The 21,793-nt window shown below is 37.6% G+C and overlaps 1 protein-coding gene across 5 annotated transcripts in view; it reads right to left on the minus strand.

The window, feature by feature from the left end:
- RPAP2 (RNA polymerase II associated protein 2) overlaps positions 1–21,793 on the minus strand; it is an 88,241-nt gene that overhangs the window by 51,479 nt on the left and 14,969 nt on the right. For all 5 annotated transcript variants that reach the window (XM_034931129.3, XM_003808425.5, XM_034931143.3 and 2 more), the window contains 3 exons: positions 15,199–15,234; positions 11,437–12,367; positions 2,349–2,431 (listed from right to left, as the gene is read on the minus strand). In XM_034931129.3, the coding sequence (XP_034787020.1) occupies positions 2,349–2,431; positions 11,437–12,367; positions 15,199–15,234 (1,050 nt within the window). The remainder of the gene's footprint in view (positions 1–2,348; positions 2,432–11,436; positions 12,368–15,198; positions 15,235–21,793) is intronic.

Below are 21,793 nucleotides of genomic sequence, written 5' to 3' on the forward strand. Positions count from 1 at the left end.
GAAATAGCTTTAGTAGTGAAAAATCGGAAACAAATGTGTATCAATAGGTGACTGGTTAGATAAATTATGCTATACCCATTTAATAGAATAAGACATTTAAAATAATGTGAATCTATTTTTTAATATAAAAAGATATTCACGATAGATGTGAAGTGAAAAATGTACATAGTATTATCCTATTTTTATAAAAACGTATTCTATAATACCATTGTACTTCATATATATCAAGCATATTTCATTCCTTCTAGGTTTATCCACAGAGAGAACCAAATAGAATGAATATACATATGCCATATATATGTCAGGGATATACATCAAAATATTAATAGTAGTTATTGTTGAGTGGTGGGATTACAGGCAATTTTTACTTCCTTCTTTAAACCATTTTGTACTGCCTCATTTTCTAAAGTATGTGTTACTTTATTTTTTTAAGCTTCTTTTTAAGACCAGTGTGATAGTATAAAAAGTTTCACACATGTTCCAAAATAGAAAGAATAGTAATAATCCCATATATCTATTTCCAGATTCAATTTCTTAATTTTTGCTACCTTTGCTTCATTTTTCATTCCCTTCAGCACCCAGGCTGGAGTGCAGTGGCATAATCCAAATGTCAGGCAATAACAAATGCTGGTGAGAAATGTGGAGAAAAGGGAACCCTCATACAGTGTTGGTGTGAATGTAAATTAGTACACCCACTATGGAGAACAGTTTAATCACGAGCATAATCATAGCTCACTGCAGACTCAAACTCTCGTGCTCAAGCAATCCTCCACTTCAGCCTCCTGAGTAGTAGCCCCACAACACCCGATTAATTTTTATTTTTATTTATTTTTTTGAGATGGAGTCTCACTCTGTTGCCCAGGCTGGAGTGCAGTGGTGCGATCTTGGCTCACTGCAAGCTCCACCTCCTGGGTTCGGGCCATTCTCCTGCCTCAGCCTCCTGAGTAACTGGGACTACAGGCATCCGCCACCATGCCCGGCTAATATTTTTTGTATTTTTAGTAGAGATGGGGTTTCACCGTGTTAGCCAGGATGGTCTTGATCTCCTGACCTTGTGATCCGCCTGCCTCAGGCTCCCAAAGTGCTGGGATTACAGGTGTGAGCCACCGCGCTCGGCCTAATTTTTATTTTTATTTTTGTAGAGATGGGGTCTTACTATGCTGCCCAGGCTGGTCTTGAACTCCTGGCTTCAGGTGATCCCCTTGCCTCAGCCTCCCAAAGTTCTGGGATTACAGGCATGAGCCACCACACCTGGCACATTTTTTTCTTATTTTGTAGTAATATTTTAAAGTAAATCCCTGTCGTCATGTCATTTGACCCCTAACTGTTTCCATTTTTATCTCTAAATACAAAGGCACTTTCTTATATAATCACAATAAAATGATCGTAACCATCCAAATTAACAATTCCTTAGTGTCATCTAATATACAACATATTTTATTTCCTCCGATACTCTGAAATAAACACTTTTTACAATTGGTTGGTTCAAATAAAAAACCAAAAAAGGTCTAACTTTGATAATGAGAAAAAAACCCAACAGCTTTCATAAACAAACAACAAAAAACTCCTATACCATAATTAGTTTTGTCTTCACTCTTCTTTATGCCTTGGTTAATGTGAAATGTTTTCTGTATTTTCAAACTGCTACAAAATAAAACTTCATATTCACAACCCTTAAATAATGACTGACACACTCTTCCATGTTTTCTGCTAAAATAAGAAAATGCAGGTTGAAAAGTTCAACACAGCCCTCATACCTCTGGAAAAAAAAATCTTCAAGTTCTTTTTGAAAGAAAAACCAAGATAGCAATTTTTAAATGTCATTTATGACTGGGCTAATTACAAGAACAATAATTTCCACCACGGGAAGTTTAAAGCTAAAGTGCAACGTTGAGTTGAACAAAAACTCATGTTGCTGAGTGTGAAATGGTTCTAAGGATACGCATGCAGAGTGAGTTAACAGACCCTTAAAACTTTGTAATAACATCTTATTTGCATCTGAAACTGCTGTGACACATTTACCGCAAATCAGTATTTAAATGGGTCTAGCTTTGATATTTTTTCCCTGACTTCACTGATTAGGTGGGAGTAAGGTAGTTTGGTCTTCTAAACCCACAATCTCAACCTTCCTCTTTATGATGTGCCTCTGTGTCCTCTACACAAAAATTTGTATTTCTTGGATAAAATATCTTAAAAATCCAAATTTCTTAAGTGAAGAAATCCATGTAAACTTTTCACATTATTTTTCAAAATGTTCAAAATCTGAGGATAATACTTACACATTATGAGCTTAAACGTCAAGTTAATTTAAAACTACTACAAAGCTGGAATGGCAATTACATACTTACACTTTACTCAACTTTTCAAGTACGATGCGTTTTCTAATCTGGTTCTGGGAACTTGAGTCTATCAGTGGAAAGGTGGAATCATGCTGAATCACATTTTTAAACAAAGCAAAACAGAATCATAAGTTTACATTCTTTCTTTGATAAGCAGAACAATAAACATTAAAACACAAAAGTTTGTATCTGTGGCACAGTAGGAAAATAACTAGACTTGAGAATTAGATTTAAATTTGAGTATCAACTCAGTTGTTAGGCTGTTGTGAACTTGCTTGAGTCATTTGCCCTCTTTGGAGAGTCAGTTTTCTCATCTTTATAATTGGGATATTAATACCTCCTTTATTAAATAATAAAATGTAAACAAAAAGATTTTGTAAACTGCTAAGTGCTGTACAAATGTAGGGGATTAAAATATTAAAATTAGCAAATACTATACATATATTATGAGGAGTTCAGTCATTATGTCATTTGACCCCTAACCATTCTAGAAATGGCAGACAAGATAATTCAAACCGACTGTCTCTCTGAGAACTGAAAAAAGTTGGGGGAAAACAATCCACATTTGTTTGAAACACATTTGTTAGCATCAGAGAGCTAATGAGGCTATAAAGAATTACAGTCTGAGATCCTGGAGAAGGTAATTACAGATAGAGCACTAATTTTCTATTTAGATATTGAGAAATTGAGCAGTTTTTCTAATAAAAAGAGTTCAGGGTATCCTTCAAGAAGGGAGGGGTATGGGCAACCTTCCCCAAATATGAGACCAGGACTTGGAAAGACCATACTCTAGGAATAACAATAAGAATAGGAAATAGACTAGTTCTTTCAGGGAGTGAATCCCACCTTGAAATCATCTTAATCTCTGATTACATTACAGTGACATGGAACTGCTACAAATCATGTCAGAAGCAAATATAAATCTATTCTAGAGGAAGATAACATCATCCTAAGTCTCCAGTTATCTCTGTAATTTTTAATATACAATGTTTGGCATATAATAAAACAAGACAATATGATAAAAATCTGAAACAGCCTACAGAGATCAATCCTCAGGGAATCTAAATAATGAAGTTATCAGCATTATTTAAAATACATGTTTAATATATTCAAAGAAAAATTATAAGGTTGAAAATTTTTGACAGATAATTGGAAACTACATAAAATAACAAAATGAAAACCCTAGAACAGAAAAATACGGTATTTAAAAGTAAGAACTAATGGGTAGACATAAAAGCATAGTAGAAATGGCTGAAGAGAGAATGCTGAATAAGAAAATATCCAGAATGAAGCACAGTCACCACTCCCCAAACACATAATGTAAAGCACAAAGGAGATTAAGAGACCTACAAGATACAGTAAAAAAAAAGACTAAAGAGAAGAGGCAGAATGGAATAGAAGCAATATCTAAGAGATAACGGGGAACATTCCAAAACTTACAAAAAAAAACCTTAAAAGAAGCTAGAGGAAGAAAACACAATACTTTCAAAGGAGTAGCAATAAGAGATACAAATGGAAGCCAAAAGACAAGGGAATGATATTTTCAATGGGCTGAAAGAAAATAACTGCTCATCTAAAATTCAATATAGAAAAATATCTTTCAAAAGTGAAAGTAAAATAATTTTCTGACAAAGAAAAACTGAGAAAATTCATTATCAACTGATACTAAGAGAAGTATATTCTTCAGGCACAAGGCAAATGATCTCAGATGGAAGAATGGGGATAGAAGAAGGAATGAAAAACAATGAAAGAGTAATTAATTGAATAAATCCAGCTAAGTATTGGCTATAAATAATCTTGCAATATATTTGAAATTTAGAGAAAATAAAAATATCCAATAATAGAACATAAGTCAAGAGGGATAGATGGAGTTAAATCATTCTAAGGTGCTAATTGTCCAGGAAGCAATAAAAGTATTAACTTACATTAGACTTTAATAAGACAAAGATTCAGGTTTTAACACTTAGGGTAACCATTTAATGATCAGTAAAAGAGTATATAAAAACAATTTAACAGAGGCTAAAAAATGGAATAATGATTCAATGCAAAAGAAAGCAAGACAGAAAAGGAAGACAGAATAAGTGGGACACATAGAAAGAGGAGTGAGATGGTAGATTTAAACCCAAATACTGTATACCAATTGTGACATGAAATGCGAATAGATTAAATTCTCCATATAAAGGACAAAGATGATCAATCTAGACAGATTGTCCTTGACCACATTAATACAAGAATGTTAATGTCAGCAAAGTAGACTGTAAAGAAAAAAAGCAAATAGAAAGGTTGCTCCATAGTGATATGAGTTTCAATTTACCAGGAAGACATAACAATTTTACATTTATACCCAATAACATGGTCTCAAAAAGTAAAATTTGCAGAACTAAAAGTAGAAATAATCAATCCACAATTAAGGTGAGAGATTTTAACTCATCTTTCTCAGTGACTGATGGAATGAGCAGACCAAAACCCAAACCCAAACCACCACACCCCAACAGTGCTTCTCAAATGTTAATGTGCATGCTCATCTTCTGGGGATCTTGTTAAAAAGTAATTCTCATTCAGTAAATATGGGGTGGGGATAAGAGTCTGCATTTCTAACAAGCTTCTAGATGATGTTGACGCTGCTGGTTCCATGGACCACACATTGTATAGTAAGCACTGTATTAGTCTATCTTTGTGTGTTTCTGAAAATTTCCATAACAAAAAGTTTTTAAAAATTGACTACCCACAGGCCAGGCATGGTGGTTCACACCTATAATCCCAGCACTTTGGGAGGCTGAGGCAGGCAGATCACTTGAGGTCATGAGTTCGAGACCAACCTGGCCTGGCCAACATGGTGAAACCGCGTTTCTACTAAAAATACAAAAGTTAGCCAGGCATGGCACGGGTGCCTGTAATCCCAGCTACTTGGGAGGCTGAGGCAGGAAAATCGCTCGAACCCAGGAGGTGGAGGTTGCAGTGAGCCAAGATGACACCATTGCACTCCAGACTGGGCAACAGAGAAGATTCCATCTCAAAAAAAAAAAAAAAAAATTGACAACCCACAAAGAAAATCAGAGGAAAAGATAGTTCAATGGGTGATCTTCTAAACATTTAAAGAACTAACATTAATTTTAGACACATTCTTCCAGAAATGGAGGGAACATTTCCCAACTTGTTTTACCAAATGATTACAACCAAAACCTGATAAAGATATTACAAGAAAGGAAAATTATAGGCAGTGCAAGGTATCTTCATTCTGAACACTTTTCACCCTTTTCCACCTGTCTTTGTACTTCAGAAGGCTGATCTGTATGGGCTGCATCAATGGGCTTCCTTGCTCTCTGGCTTTTATCTCAGTTTTGCCAGTGAAGAATAAGAAACTGGATGGTGCAGAAGAGTCATTCCCACTTGGTCCACTACACGCAGCACTTCCTTGGTACAAGACCTCGTGGTCCACTCCTACCTTTTTCCTTGAGGTCTAGGGGTGGTGAGGGCTCTCAAACTATGATTAGTGTATTATTCCTTTGGTTTCCTTCATTCTGACCACATTTTCACGCTTTGGAAAACAGTCCCATAATTAAACTTTCCTCAGATTACTTAATTTGTACCATGTGATTTATGATGAGACCATGACCAATTCATACGCTAATGTCACTCATTCTGAAAATATGTGCAAAAATTCTAAGGCAAATATTAGGAGGACCAAATCCAGTATTATATAAAAAGGCTATTATAGCTCAATCAAGTTGAGTTTATTATAAGAATGCAAAGTTGGTTTAATATTAAAAATAAATGTTAGGTCTGGGAAAAAATAGCAGATAGGAGGCAGGACTAACTTGCAGTTCCCACTTGGTCAGACAGAGCAGCATGTGGAGACTCCCATCATGAACTTTTGCTCCAAGAACTACTGCAGAAACACACCAGAAAAGGCAAGGAACTGTGAGTCAGCTTGCTTTCTCAGCTGGGAGGCCTGTAGCCTGGGGCAAGTTCTCAGCCCTGCTCATCAGCTGCCTGGAAATAAACTTGGTGCTGTTGTGGGGGCACGGTGGGAGTGAGTCTGGCCTTTTAGGCTGCAGGCTGTGTGGAAGCTGGGTGAGGCCTGTGGTTGCCAGCTTTCCCCCACTTCCCTAGTGACCTGTGTGATGCAGCAGAGTCAGCCATAATCCACCTGGGAACATAACTCCATTGGCCTGGGAATCACACAATGGTACCCCCAACTGATGGTCTTTCTCTACTGGCCCTGGTAGCCGAAGACAAAGGACTTAATCTCTTGGGAGCTCTATGGCCCTGCCCACTGCCTGACCCCAGAGCAAGCTTGTATCCTCCCTATCCTACTGCAGCTGATGCACTCTTGAAAGCACCACCTCCTGGCTGAAGGCCAACCAACACAAAACCAGTGCACTTTAAAAAAATACAATTAAGGACCCTCACAGAGTCCACTTCACTCCCCTGTACCTCCGCTGGAGCAGGTGCTGGTATCCACAGCTGAAGACGGATCACATCACAGGACCCTTTGCAGACACTCCCTAGTACCCGCCAGAAGCCTGGTAGCTCTGCTGGGTGGCTAGATCCACAAGAACAATAACAATCACTGCAGTTTGGCTCTCAGGAAGCCCCATCCTTAGGGGAAGGAGGAGAGCACCAAATCAAGGGAGCACCCTGTGGGACAAAAGAATCTAAACAGCAGCCCTTGAGTCCCAGATCTTCCTTCTCACAGTCTACCCAAATGAGAAGGAACCGGAAAAACAATTCTAGTAATATGACAAAACGAGGATCTTTAACAACCCAAAACATCACACTAGCTCACAAGCAATGGATCCAAACCAAGACAAAATCTCAGAATTGCCAGAAAAAGGATTCAGAAGGTCGATTATTAAGCTAATCAAGGAGGCACCAGAGAAAGGTGAGGCCCAACTTAAAGAAATCAAACAAATCATACAGGATATGAATGGAAAAATCTCCAGTGAAATAGATAGCATAAATTAAAAACTATCACAACTTTGGGAAATGAAGGACATACTTAGAGAAATGCAAATGCACTGGAAAGTCTCAGCAATAAAATTGAGCAAGTAGAAGAACTTCAGAGCTTCAAGACAAGGCTTTTGAATTAACCCAGTCCAACAAAGAAAAAAGAATTTAAAAAATGAACAAAGGCTCCAAGAAGTTTGGGATTATGTCAAACAAACAAACCTAAGAATAATTGGTGTTCCTGAGAAAGAAGAGAAATCTAAAAGTTTGGAAAACATATTTGAGGGAATAATCAAGGAAAACTTCTCCAGCCTTGCTAGAGACCTACACATCCAAATACAAGAAGCTCAAAGAACACCTGGGAAACTCATCATAAAAAGATCATTGCCCCGGCACATAGTCATCAGGTTATCGAAAGTCAAGATGAAGGAAAGAATCTTAAGAGCAGTGAGGCAAAAGCATCAGATAACTTATAAAGGAAAGCCTATCAGATTAACAGCAGATTTCTCAGCAGAAACCCTATAAGCTAGAAGACATTGGAGTCCTATCTTTAGCCTCCTTAAACAAAACAACTGTCAGCCAAGAATTTTGTATCCAGTGAAACTAAGGTTCATAAATGAAGGAAAGATAGTCTTTTTCAGACAAACAAATTCTGAGAGAATTCACCACTACCAAGTCAGCACTACAAGAACTGCTAAAGGAGCGATAAATCTTGAAACAAATCCTGGAAATAATACCAAAATAGAATCTCTTTAAAGCATAAATCTCACAGGACCTATAAAACCATAAGACAATGAAAAAAAAAAAAGCTGTTCAGGCAACAAATAGCACGATGAATAGAATAGTACCTCACATCTCAATACTAACATTGAATGTAAATGGCCTAAATGCTCCACTTAAAGATACAGAATGGCAAAATTAATAAGAATTCACCAACCAAGTATCTGCTTTTCAAGGGACTCACCTGACACATAAGGATTCACATAAACTTAAGGTAAAGGGTGGAAAAAAATATTCCATGCAAATGGACACCAAAAGTGAGAAGTAGCTATTCTTATATCAGACAAAACAAACTTTAAAGCGACAGCAGTTTAAAAAGACAAAGAGGGACATTATACAATGATAAAAGGACTAGTCCAATAGGAAAATATGACAATCCTAAATATATATGCATCTAAACCTGGAGCTCCCAAATTTATAAAACAGTTACTACGAGACCTAAGAAATGAGATAGAAAGCAACACAATAATAGTGGGGGACTTCAGTACTCCACTGACAGCACTAGACAGGTCATCAAGACCTGTTCCTGAATGATCACTGGGTCAACAATGAAATCAAAGTAGAAATTAAAAAATTCCACTGTGGTCTGAGAGAATATTTGATATAATTTTGATTATACCCTAGAACAAATAGATTTAACAGATATTTACAGAACATTCTACCCAACAACAGCAGGATATACATTCTATTCATCAGCACATGGAACAGTCTCCTAGATAGACCATATGATAGGCCAGCTGAACTTTGTAACAATTCCAAATGAACAGGAAGTCTCCTGGCCAGAACTCAAGGGAGGGTGTGAATCTGGTGTGCAGACTCCACAGGCTGGGAGATGTGAAAGCCCTACTTGTTCTCACAGGTGAGAGGCTGGTAGCCTGGGGCAAGTTCTCAGCCCTTCCTGCCCACTGCCTGTAAACAAACTTGGTGCTGTTTGGAGGGACATGGTGGGAGTGAGACTGGTCTTTTGGGTTGCATGGGAGCTGGGTGAGGCCTGCCGCCAGCTTTCCCCCACTTCCCTGACAACCTGCATGACACAGCGGAGGCAGCCATAATCTTCCTGGAATAGCTCCACTGACCTGGGAACCACACTCCCATCCCCCACAACAGCCACAGCAAGCCCTGCCCAAGGAGTCTTGAGCTCAGACGCACATAGCCCTGCCCCCATGACAGTCCTTCCCTACCCACTCTGGTAGCTGAAGACAAAGGGCATATATTCTTGGGAGTTCTACGGCCCTACCCACAGCCTGATCCTCCCTATACTACCACAACTGATGCTCTCTTGAAAGTGCCACCTTCTGGCAGGAGGCTAACCAGCACAAAAATAGTACATTAAACAACCAAAAGTAAGGATCCTCACAGAATCCATTTCACCCCCCTGCCATCTCCACCAGAGCAGGTGCTGGTATCCATGGCTGAGAGATCTGCAGACCTGACCTAAGAGATTATCCAAGTGGTCAATAAGCAAATAAAATAGTGCTGAATTTATTAATCATCACAGAAATGTATTATAATCATAAACCAATACTACCAGAATGGCTAAAACTAACTATATCAAGTACCAGGGAGGACATGGAGTCAAGGAAACTCCCATATAGTAGTAGTGGAACTGTAAACCGGTACAACCACTTTGGAAAACTGTTTGGCATTATCTAGTATAGTTGCATATATGCATATACGATAACCCACCATTCCCAGTCCTAGATACTTCAGAAATACATACGCATATTAGCAGAGAGATAAATACGAGAAAGTTCCTAAGAATATTGTTCATAATAGCCCCAAATTGGAAATAGTCTAAATGTCCATTAGCATAAATAAATGGTATATTTATATAATGGAATACTATGCAGCAATAAAAGAATGAACTACAGCTATATGCAACAACACAAATGACTCAAAAGTATAATATTGCATGAAATAAACTGGACACCAAGAATATAAACTGGAAAAAAAATGACAGAACTAATCTGTGCTAATATAATATTAATTTTGGAAAGAGGTGCTGATTAGGAGGGGATATATATGGGGCTTCTAGTTTACCTGTAATGACCTATTTCTTGGCTTGGGTAGTGATTACATCAGGACATTCATATGTGAATACTCAAGAAATCATATAATTACTATTTGTGTTGTACTTCAATGGAAATGTTTTAACATGTTATGTAACATTTTTGGAAAATATTATAAATTTTTAAAAGTCAAATTTCAGGGATTATTTTTTCCTTTTTAAGGCTAAAAAGGACAAAATGATAAAATAAGTGATGTTCTATGGTAGGTTTATGCAGCTCAGTGACAGAGATCAATGTTTCTCCCAGCTTAATATAAGTTTTGGATGATGTCTAATAATATACTTGAAATGATTTGAAGTAGGGTGCTGGGCCAAGCAACACTCTATAGAAATATATTTCTAAATTTTTTACTACATTTCTACTTCTACCCTCTTTCCAAATCTCCAATGTGCTTTTAAATTTAGAGCCACATTTACTTAGGAATATTTGAGAACAAAGTTTTGTGGTAAAAACAAGGTTATTACCCATTCCTCTTCATGTTAAATGACTTCATTTTCCAGGGAGTATATATCAATCAAAGATGGGTAGTAGAAATACTAAAAGATGCTCTCTAAATCTCAGTGGCACATTTTCAGTCTCTACATATGGGTACTATTTACTGAGTACCAATTATATGTCATGTACTGTGATAAATGCTTTATACACATTATCTTTAAAACAAATAACAATTGAGCAAGAGAAGCTATTAATAGTTCCATTTACAGATGAGCAAACAGACCAAGAAACTAATTTTTCATACAGCTAGTAAATGACACAACAGATGTTCAAATCTAGGTCTATCTGAATGTGCTTTCCATTCTCTTTGTCCATTATTTCCCAATAAGTCTCTTTTACAAACTATTTTGATCTGTAATGTTTTCAATGGACATGCTTGCTAAATATTTTCCAATGTAACTACCAAGTCTATTCCATGGCATATACTTCCATTAAACACACACACACAGACCCCATGTAAAAATCTGAAAGAATACCGAAGAAGAAAAAGCAAGCCTCTTCAGAGGCTTCATTTATTGTATGAAGAATTAGGGAAAACTTTGTCCCACCATTTTAGGCTATTTTTACATTAGAAAAAAATATTGCACACTGATGAAAATTTACTAGGGGTAAACATCAACTTATTTGTAAAATAGTAATGCCAACAGTGGAGATGGCACTGTAAACCAAAAGGCAGAATGACTAAAGAAACTATTTGAAAATTTAACAATTAACTCTTCAATATCCTTCCTGCTCCAAGATTTGCTGTGGTGAGTTTTCCAAATGTTAACGATCTGGAAAAACTCAATGTCTGTAAGACATACCTCTTCTGAGTCTTGTGATTTGGTGGTTTCTTCATCCAAAACATACCGTCCTCTGTAAAACTCCCTGATCCTCAGATTTAACTTTTCAGTTTCTTTTTTCAAATTCTCGTAACTTGGCAGTGGTTTAATGGCTGTATCTGAGCCCCTAAAAGGTAAAGACTCATCCAAGCTGTTCTGAGATTCCCTCCAGGCAGGGAAATGACTATCTGGATCTGAGATTATGTCATCTTCATCAAGTTCTTCTTTAACCAGAGAGGCTTCGGGTTTCAGACACACAGAAGCATAATTCTGGCCATACAAAAACCTCAATGTTTCTTCTGTCTTCCACTCAATCAAAGTCTCCTTCAAAACTTTAAGTAAGTTTCTCTTTCCAACTTCAGGACACACCTGCACTGAACTAGACACTGACCTAGACACTTGGTTTGATTTGGCAAATTTTCTTTTAAAATGCTCTGCACTTTTCTTACTTATGCCTACTAGAGTTATTTCTGACCTACTGTATTCACTTTCAGAATTTTCTGACGCTTTTAATCTTTCAGGCAAAGTGCTATTTGAAGAACTCTGAGTATTTACTTTCTGTAAAGGAAGTTCACATGTAGCATCTTTCTCCTGACTATCTAATTTGCAATCGCCTAACTGCTCAGTGACATCTACAACTGTCTGTTCTTTGTCTTTGTGTTTGGAGTTAGCTTTGTGACCAGCTTTCTTTTTCATTATGCTTTTTTGGTGCAGCTGTGGTCTAATATTTGTTGAATTTGGTCTGTTTCCTGGTAGAATGGAGGAAACAAAGTCTTGCTCATTGTCACTGCTACTATCACTGTGAGTGCTAGAAGAACTAGATTCATATTGCTTTTCAAAGTGGCTAGGATTGTCGATATCTGATGTTTTAATGGCTTTACTGCATAACTGTACTTCTTCTCCAGAATGGCCGCTGTAGAATGAAAGAGAAATAAAATAACTAAATAAAAAATAGCAAATAAAACCCGAAAACAATAGAAAAGTAAAGTACCCCATAGTATTTATACATTGTAACTTTCAAGGTAGAAATTTTTATTCCCCAGACAAAACCTTATTTCTAGGTTCTGATATATAAATTTCAGAAGAAGCCTATAATTTCAGTACATCTGTTAATAATATATTTTTTGATATAGTTCTCCTTCTGTCTTCTTCCTTCATCTTTTTCCCCCAATTATTTTAAAATTGTTACAGGAGTACAGCAAAACTTTTTTAAAAACTTGATAATGCTATCCTACTGCACTATTTGGATTTGCCTGTTGTTGCAAATATATATATATATAAATATATATATAAAGTATATATATATAAAGTATATATATAAATATAAAGATATATAATATATAAATATATAAAAATATAAAGTATATATTTATATGTACACATATTTACATATATAATATATACTTGTACATATATAATGTATACTATATATAATATATAAAGTATATATGTAGTTTAAAAAATATATAATATGAAAAATAATATAAAAATAAATATATATTTTTAAGACAAAGTCTCACTGTGTTGCCCAGGCTGGAGTGCAATGGTGTGAACTCAGCTCACTGCAACCTCTGCCCCCTAGGTTCAAGCGATTCTCCCACCTCAGCCTCCCAAGTAGCTGGGATTACAGGTGGGCACCACCACGCCTGGCTAATTTTTGTATTTTTTTAGTAGAGATGGAGTTTTGCCATGTTGGCCAGGCTGGTCACAAATTCTCGGCCTCAAGTGATTTGCCCACCTTGGCCTCCCAAAGTGCTGGAATTACAGGGGTGAGCCACCGTGCCCGGCTGAGCTTTTTATTTTTTATTTTTGTATTTTATTTTATTTTTATTCATTTGAGATGGAGTCTTGCTCTGTCACCCAGGCTGGAGTGCAGTGGCAAGATCTCGGTTCACTGCAACCTCTGCTTCCCGGGTTCAAGTGATTCTCCTGCCTCAGCCTCCCAAGTAGCTGGGATTACAGGTGCACACCACCATGCCCAGCTAATTTTTGTATTTTAGTAGAGATGGGGTTTCATCATGTTGGCCAGGCTGGTCTCAAACTCCCGACCTCAAGTGATCCACCTGTCTTGGCCTCCCAAACTGCTGGGATTACTGGCTGACCTTTTTTAAAAAAGTTTTTCTTTTGAAAACTTTGGCTGAGTGTGGTGACTCACATCTGTAATCCCAGCACCTTGGGAGGCCAAGGCAGGTGGGTCACCTGAGGTCAGGAGTTCAAGACCAGCCTGGCCAACATAGTGAAACCCTGTCTCTACTAAAAATACAAAAATTAGCCAGGAGTGGTGGCGCATGCCTGTAGTCCCAGTTACTCAGGAGGCTGAGGCAGGAGAACTGCTTGAACCCAGGTGGCAGGGGTTGCAGTGAGCCGAGATCGCGCCACTGCATTCTAGCCTGGGTGATAGAGTGAGACTCTGTCTTGAAAAAAAAAAAAAAAGAAAGAAAGAAAATTTCATTATCGGTTTCTTAAATAAAAAAAAAATTACAGGAATTGTGTTTAGATTTGAAAAGATAAAATTATAAAAATAAATGGGTAAACATTTTCTAATTCTGTTTGATTGTTGTACAGAAAATTCTACAGAATGAAAATCACAGGAAAGTCATAGCAGAACAAGTTAGCAAATCAACATTTTTCAATAAAAGATATTTAAATTTGAAAATCCAGAGTTACAACAATATGCTAACAATAAAAGACAAAAGTTTTCCCTGACAATGTTCTTCAATTTTCAGATTAGATTTGAATAAGATGAAGAATTACGAAAGAGGGAAGGCAACAGTAGCTTTGCCAATACAAACTTGAAACAAACAAGGACGCTCTAAAGCACAGACACTATCAAAACTTTAGAAGATCAGGATGAAAAAGACTCTGGGTCAAGAAGCAAGCTGTGGGGAAATGTAAATAAAAAAATATATATATATAAAAGTTGAAAGCAAGGTCATGGATGGGAATGAAGAAAAAAGATGAAAAGTTAGTTTAGTCTTACATACCATCTTTTAGTCAGAATCTAGCCTATATAGCCATGGGGCTGTCTCTTGCATCAGAAGAAAAGTAAAAATAGGTGTAAGCTCAAAAAAATTAGAACAATTTAACTTTCATGTATTTCATACTTTCTCTTGGAGTTTTAAGGCAATTATGTTTTTATACTACTCTGAAGCTATAAAGATATACATCAATAAATAAATATCTCTTATTTGTGCTCAACGCCATGTGACTAAGGTAGTGACTATTAACTAGGAACATTTATTCTGAGAGTTAAGGGATGTGTTTTGAGAGATGGCCATGGTCAGGCAAACAATACCATGAGGAAAGTTTAGAAAGAAAATCACAACTTGGAATTTATATTAATGCTTTAGACGTTCTTTCAAATAATTAAGTAACTGGTACATTACTGGTTTTGAAATCCTATAGGACTGTAAAAACCTTTCAACAAATGTAATAGGCACAATCTGGTTGACAAAGAAGCATGGTATCTGAGATGGAGGCTGTGTTTATGTCCTATTTCAACAGGTTAAATTAGATTTCCTCGGGAGGAACAGCTGTACAATAAATCATACAGATCAAACACATCATCTTACCATCACAAAAGAAAAAGCTGAACAGGTCAAATATTTCTTTGTGTGGGCTAGAATGGGACACTTACATAATGCATCAGCACAGGAAGTCCAAGAGCTCATATCACCTGGTTCACTCCTAATGTTTCTATTAACATAAATATATAAATGGTAAATGATACTGATTCAACCATACCTTTGTTCTTCCTTTAGCAGTTGAAAATCGGGATGCCTGTAACAAGAACACAGAAATAAAAATTAGGCCGGGTGCGGTGGCTCATGCCTGTAACCCCAGCACTTTCGGAGGCTGGGCAGGCGGATCTTGAGGTCAGGAGATTGAGACCATCCTGGCCAACATGGTGAAACCCCATCTCTACTAAAAATACAAAAATTAGCTGGACATGGTGGTGCGCGCCTGTAGTCCCAGCTACTCAGGAGGCTGAGGCAGGAGAATCGCTTGAACCAGGGAGACAGAGGTTGCAGTGAGCCGAGATTGCGCCACTGCACTCCAGCCTGGCGACAGAGCGAGACTCCATCTTAAGAAAAAAAAAGAAAAAAATTAAAGGACAAAGTACTCTGAAATTCATCAACAAGAAATCTGGATTAGCCTCTCTTACCCAAACTATACTCACTTTTCAGGGTTAAGTTCAAATTCCACCAGCCCAATAAAGTTTTCCTTGACTAACTTGGACTAAAGTAAATCCCTTCCCTAAATTCCAGAGTCATCATTGTCTGTACAATTAACATAATTAATCATGAACTCCTTTATGGCCTACTACTAGAACCATTACCTAAATGTTTAACTTTTTTCTTTTTTTTTTTTTTTGAGATGGAGTTTTGCTCTTGTTGCCCAGGCTGGAGTGCAACGGTGTGATCACAGCTCACCATAACCTCTGCCTCCCGGGTTCAAGTGATTCTCCTGCCTCAGCCTCTCAAGTAGTTGGGATTACAGGCATGCGCCACCATGCCCAACTAGTTTTGTATTTTTAGTAGAGATGGGGTTTCTCCATGTTGGTCAGGCTGGTCTTGAACTCCTGACTTCAGGTGATCCTCCTGCCTTGGCCTCCCAAAGTGCTGGGATTATAGGCATGAGCCACTGTGCCTGGCCAATGTTTAACTTTTCGTACGTTTAAGTCTGGTTTCTTAACTAGACTATAAGCTCCTTAAAGGCAGAGACTGTTTATAATTGTTGGATTTCCTTTACATGGTCAGTAAGACTTTTTGCCTTAATTTCTGAGAAAGCAGTTACATTGGAGTAGTAGCAACCCCTCGCTCCCCACTGCCCCCACCTCAGCCTTCCACAGTGCTGGGATTACCAGGTGTGAGCCACCGCGCCTGCCAGACCTTAAAATTTAGTAGAAGAAAAATGCATGTTCTAAGAGCTTTACAGATATTGATCCTCATAACAATGATGTAGCTACTAATATTATCCCCATGTTATAGATAAGGAAACTGAGTACAGAGAGAATAAGCAATCTGCCCAAAATCACACAGCTAGTTGGTGGTGAAGCCAGGAATCAAACCCAGACAGTAAAGCTCATAATAACTACATTGTTATTCAAGACAGTATGTGTTAAATGCCATGAGAGATGTATAAGCTGCTACAGGAAATCAGAGAAAAACTTGCTTCTGAGCCAATCAAAAGGAGTTTCAGAGAGGTGTCATTTCAGCTGGGCTTATAAAGATGGATACAGTCTGTATATAAAGGCATTTGAGGCTAATCCCTTGAATCTCCACTCTGGGGTATTTACTCTACAAACCTCTCCCTTTTTTCTCTTTTTTTTAAAGCATGTAATCGTGTTTAAATCTACCCAATCTCTTCAAAAAAACAAAACAAAACAATCCTTTGATCATACAGCCCCTCCTCATTTCATCATAAGCCTTTATTAAAGAAGTCTGCCCTCATCATTTGCAACTTCCATATTTCCTACTCAGTTATCAACTTTCTGCCTTCTGGAATCTGTACTCATTTCTCTCCTGAAATGGCTCTCGCTGAGATCACCAATTACTATAAGACTGCTCATAGATATTTTTCAGGTTTTTTTAAGGTAGAGGGAAAATAATCAATATGAAAGGATATCTCAAAGGAGGCAGAATACAAATAAATCATAAAGCAAGGCCCAGGAGAGAAAGTGGAATCAGTAAGATAAAGAAGGGTACTTTATCAGCAATGAGGCAGAGAAATGAGAGCCCATATGAAGAAAATAATGTTGAAGGAGTTTCTGCTGGATGCCCTCAATTGGTTCAGTAAAGTGGGTTAAACTATCTACTATGGTTGGTGGTTGGTTCAAAGTTTGAGAGTGGAAAAGGTCTATTCTATAGTCAGTAAGAAAGAAAAAAAAGGTGGGAAAAACATAGTAGAGAGAACAGGGCCAAAGGAATACAATGAATGTAGGCTTGGATATCAGACAGACCTGGGTTTAAATCCCAAATCTATATATAACTAAGTGTCCTTGGGTGAGTCACCATACCACTCTGAGCCTCAGTTCCACCATCCATAAAGTGAGTAACATAATATTTCCCCAGGGATGCTAAGAGGACTGAATTAAATGAGATAGCTTATCTAAAGCGCTAATGGTCTTATTTGAGAACTTTCCCCAAAATGTTCAGCAAGCTAAATAGAAAAAAAGTATGACTGGAGGTTGGGAAGGTGGACATGCCAGAAGGTTAAGGGAGAAAGAATCTACAGTTGTTTAAGAGGACACTGTAATCGCTGACTGTAGAGCTCAAGAAAACAAAAGTAAGAGGGTCTGCCAACTCAGAAGAATAGAGCTAGGCTAGAGATAGGAGGTCAAAATGAGGTCACAAAGCAGACTCAGGAGTGATAGCTGCAGATTGAGATAGAGGTTGTGGTCAGAGACGGGAAGCTCTTATTTCAAGATCTTGAAGGCAGAATAGTTCCAAACAAGAATGAGGTCCAAGTGTAGCTCAATCAAATGGTAATCAAAATATATAAACATTACTGTAAATTATGAATGCAATTTAAGACAGCTTTATGCAACATCTCCTGCTATACAACTTGTTATTTTTTGAGAATTAAAAGAAAATTGTATCTTTAAAGAAGGCAAGGGAAAAAGCATAAGGTAGGCATCACCTACCATATGCTAGGTGGATTTTTTTAATTGTGGTAAAATTTACCGTTTAATACATTTTTAGGTATATAGTTCAGTAGCATGAAGTATATTTACACTGTTGTGCAACTATCGCCACCATGCATCTCCAGCACTTTTTCATCTTCCCAAATTGTCTGCTAGATGGTTTTACACATTATTTCATTTAATCCTCACACAATTTACAACTCTATTTTATTTTTATTTTTTTTGAGACAGAGTCTCACTGTTGTCTAGGCTGGAGTGTAGTGGCACACTCTCGGCTCACTGCAACCTCCGCCTCCCAAGTTGAAGCGATTCTCCTGCCTCAGCCTCCTGAGTAGCTCGGATTACAGGCACCTGCCACTACGCCCAGCTCATTTTTTGTATTTTTAGTAGAGATGGGGTTTCACCATGTTGGCCAGGCTGGTCTCGAATTCCTGACCTCATGATTCGCCCGCCTCGGCCTCCCAAAATGCTGGGATTACAGTTGTGAGCCACCGCACCGAGCCTTCAACTCTATTTTTATAGATGAGGAAACCGAAGTTTTGAGAGGTTAAATGACTTCCTAAGATCACATAGCTAACAAGTAGTAAATCTAGGATTCGAATTAGGCCAAGCCCTTTCTATATCCTGTTGCCTCTATTTAGTGTTAGAAAAAGACCCAAAAAAGTTGCAAGGATACCACCTTTGCTTAATCCCTTTCACAGGAACTCAATATACTTTACAAACTATTTTCTTCTCCTTTGTGTAATTTTTCTAAGAACTAAACTCAACATTGTTTCTAGATCTTAACTATCTTAAAGGAACCTTAAATACCTTCCCTCATCCCCAATCTATAAAGAATGGTACCTGACACTGAAATAAACTAGACTCAAGATTCGATATAAAATTCCAGTTTGTTTTTGCTATGTGCTGTTTTAGAAAGAATGAAGCACCAAGTTACATTGCTCTTTCTTTTCTGTCCTTTCTTAGATGAAATCCAAATTTCTTTCGTTTGAAGAGAAAGTGCCATTTCTCTTCCAGCTAAGTATTTTCTATTATCTTCCCACAATTTTTGTTGTCCTGAAGATAGTTATGAAAGCTCAGTTTAAAAAACAAAAATATGTAACCATCCTAGTTAAAGAATGCTTGTAAGCTGTTTCTTTATAAACATTTTCATCTTACTTTCACTAAGGTATAAATTAGATGATTGGTTTTCATTTTAGCAAAGTAAATCTAAAACTAGAAATAACTTATGCCAAAGAACTTAGTGGATATATGTACATATTTATATATATGTGCATATATATCACTTGGAATATGTATGTTATATATAAACCAACAGAAGCAGCAGGTATGGTGAGAACTTTTCAAATCTATTTTGAGACATGTCAAACCCTGTTTCAGAAAGCTTTTATTCTGCATACCAAGCAACAGAGGTGGCTGTTCAGGAAGAGGTTATAGTTGTTCTGCAGAGGTTTTTGGCTTCCGCACCTCTGAGATTCTACTGTTTACTGCCAAGAAGCAACGTGTGAAATCCCCTACTCTGGACCAGATGATGGCGCTTTTAGCTCTGTCAGCATTAACCATTCACCCCAATTTCATCTTTAAAATCATAATTTGATTTTCCACATTTGTCCTTCTTAGATTTAAGATTTTAGGTTACAATGCAGGAGACTTCCCACCTTCAAAGGCTTGTCAGAGCCTACATTTAGCCAAACAGGATTTATAACTGCAACTATATAATTACCTATATGAGCACACTGTCTCAGAGCATCAAAACTCTATGTGGTCTGTTTCTGGCCACCAAGTGGGTGAAAAATTTCTAACTCACAAGATGAGAAGCATCACAGTGCGTCACGACCCAGACCATTCTAGGTCAATGTTTTGTCTCTAACAGGGTTATCAGGAGACATTTTGTGAGAACCACAGTTAGTCTCCATGACATTACGGATCTACTCCAGATATTTTACATACCTTAAAGATGAGGAGCTAGAAAACCTCCAAGGCCCTTTCTGACTCCAAAACCTTATAAAAGTATGGAAGTAGAATTTATGAATTTGTCTAAATCTTAAATTTATTTAAACATCTATACCAATGAGGTAGTGAGCTTACTGTGATATAAAGATATTACTCTTATAAATTTTAAGGGATATTGTTTGGTTTTGGTATTATAAAATCTCGTAAATAAATTTACACAAGTATACCTTGTTTAACTGTGCTTTCCTTTACTGCGCTTTGCAAATACTGCATTTTTTACAAATTGAATGTTTGTGGTAACTGTGTCTGCCAGTCTATCAGCACCATTTTTCCAACAAAATGTGTTCTCTGTGTCACAGTTTGGTAATTATCATATTTCAAACTTCATTATTATCTGTTATAGTAATATGTGGTAATTTTTGATGTTACTGTTGTAATTGCTTTGGGGTACCATGAACCAAGCCCACATAAAATGTCAAACTTAATTGATAAATGTGTGTGTTCTGACTGATCCACCAACCAGCTGTTCACCCATCTCTCTTCCTCTTCTCAGGCCTCCCTATTCCTTGAGACACAACAATATTGAAATTAGGCCAATTAGTAACTTTACAATGGAAGACTCACTGACATTGAATACTGCTTTTCCTTTAAAATTTTTTTTTTTGAGACTGCAACAAGACAAGACCTCTGTCTCTCTGAAAAGCTAATTTCTATTTATTTATTTATGATTTTGAGACAGAGTCTCGCTCTTCACCCAGGCTGGAGTGCAGTGGCACTATCTCGGTTCACTGCAACCTCTGCCTCTCGGGTTCAAGAGATTCTCGCACCTCAGCCTCCCAAGTAGCTGGGATTACAGGCGTGAGCCACCATGCCCGGTTAATTTTTGTATTTTTAGTAGAGACGGGGTTTTGCCATGTTGGCCAGGCTGGTCTCAAACTCCTGACCTCAGGTGATCCACCTGCCTTGGCCTCCCAAAGTGCTGGGATTACAGGTGTGAGCCACCACACCCAGCCTTTTTTTTTTTTTTAATTTATTGAGATGGAGTCTCACTCTGTTGCCCAGGCTGTAGTGCAGTGGCACCATCTCAGCTCGCTGCAACCTCTGCCTCCTGGGTTCAAGTGATTCTCCTGCCTTAGCCTCCCAAGTAGCTGGGATTACAGGTGCATGCCACCACCTATTTTTGTATTTTTAGTAGAGACGGGGTTTCACCCTGTTGGCCAGGCTGGTCTCAAACTCCTGACCTCAAGTGATCCACCGGCCTTGGCCTCCCAAAGTGCTGGATTACTGGTGTAAGCCTCTGCGTCCAGCTGTAATCTAAGAGTCTATCAGTTGTGAGATCCATTTCAATTGCACAGATGTTAAAAATGTAAAAATGTATGCAACTTAGAATAAATAAAATGCACTACTAAATGCAAAAAAAAAAAACACCCAAAAACCAAAAAACAACAGCAACAGCAACAACAACAAAAAAACCCTTACAATGGCCTCTGAGTGTTCAAGTAAAAGGAAGAGTCACACATCTTTCACTTTAAATCAAAAGCTAGAAATGATTAAGCTTAGTGAGGAAGGCATGTCAAAAGCTGAGACTGGCCAAAAGCTAGGCCTATTTTGCCAGTACACAAGTTGTGAATGCAAAAGAAAAGTTCTTAAAGGAAATTTAAAATGCTAGTCCAGTGAACACAAAAAAGCAAAACAGCCTTATTGCTGGTATAGAGAAAGTTTTAGTGGTCTGGATAGGTT

Source organism: Pan paniscus, chromosome 1 (genome assembly GCF_029289425.2).
Source record: "Pan paniscus chromosome 1, NHGRI_mPanPan1-v2.0_pri, whole genome shotgun sequence".
Taxonomy (NCBI): Eukaryota; Metazoa; Chordata; class Mammalia; order Primates; family Hominidae; genus Pan; species Pan paniscus.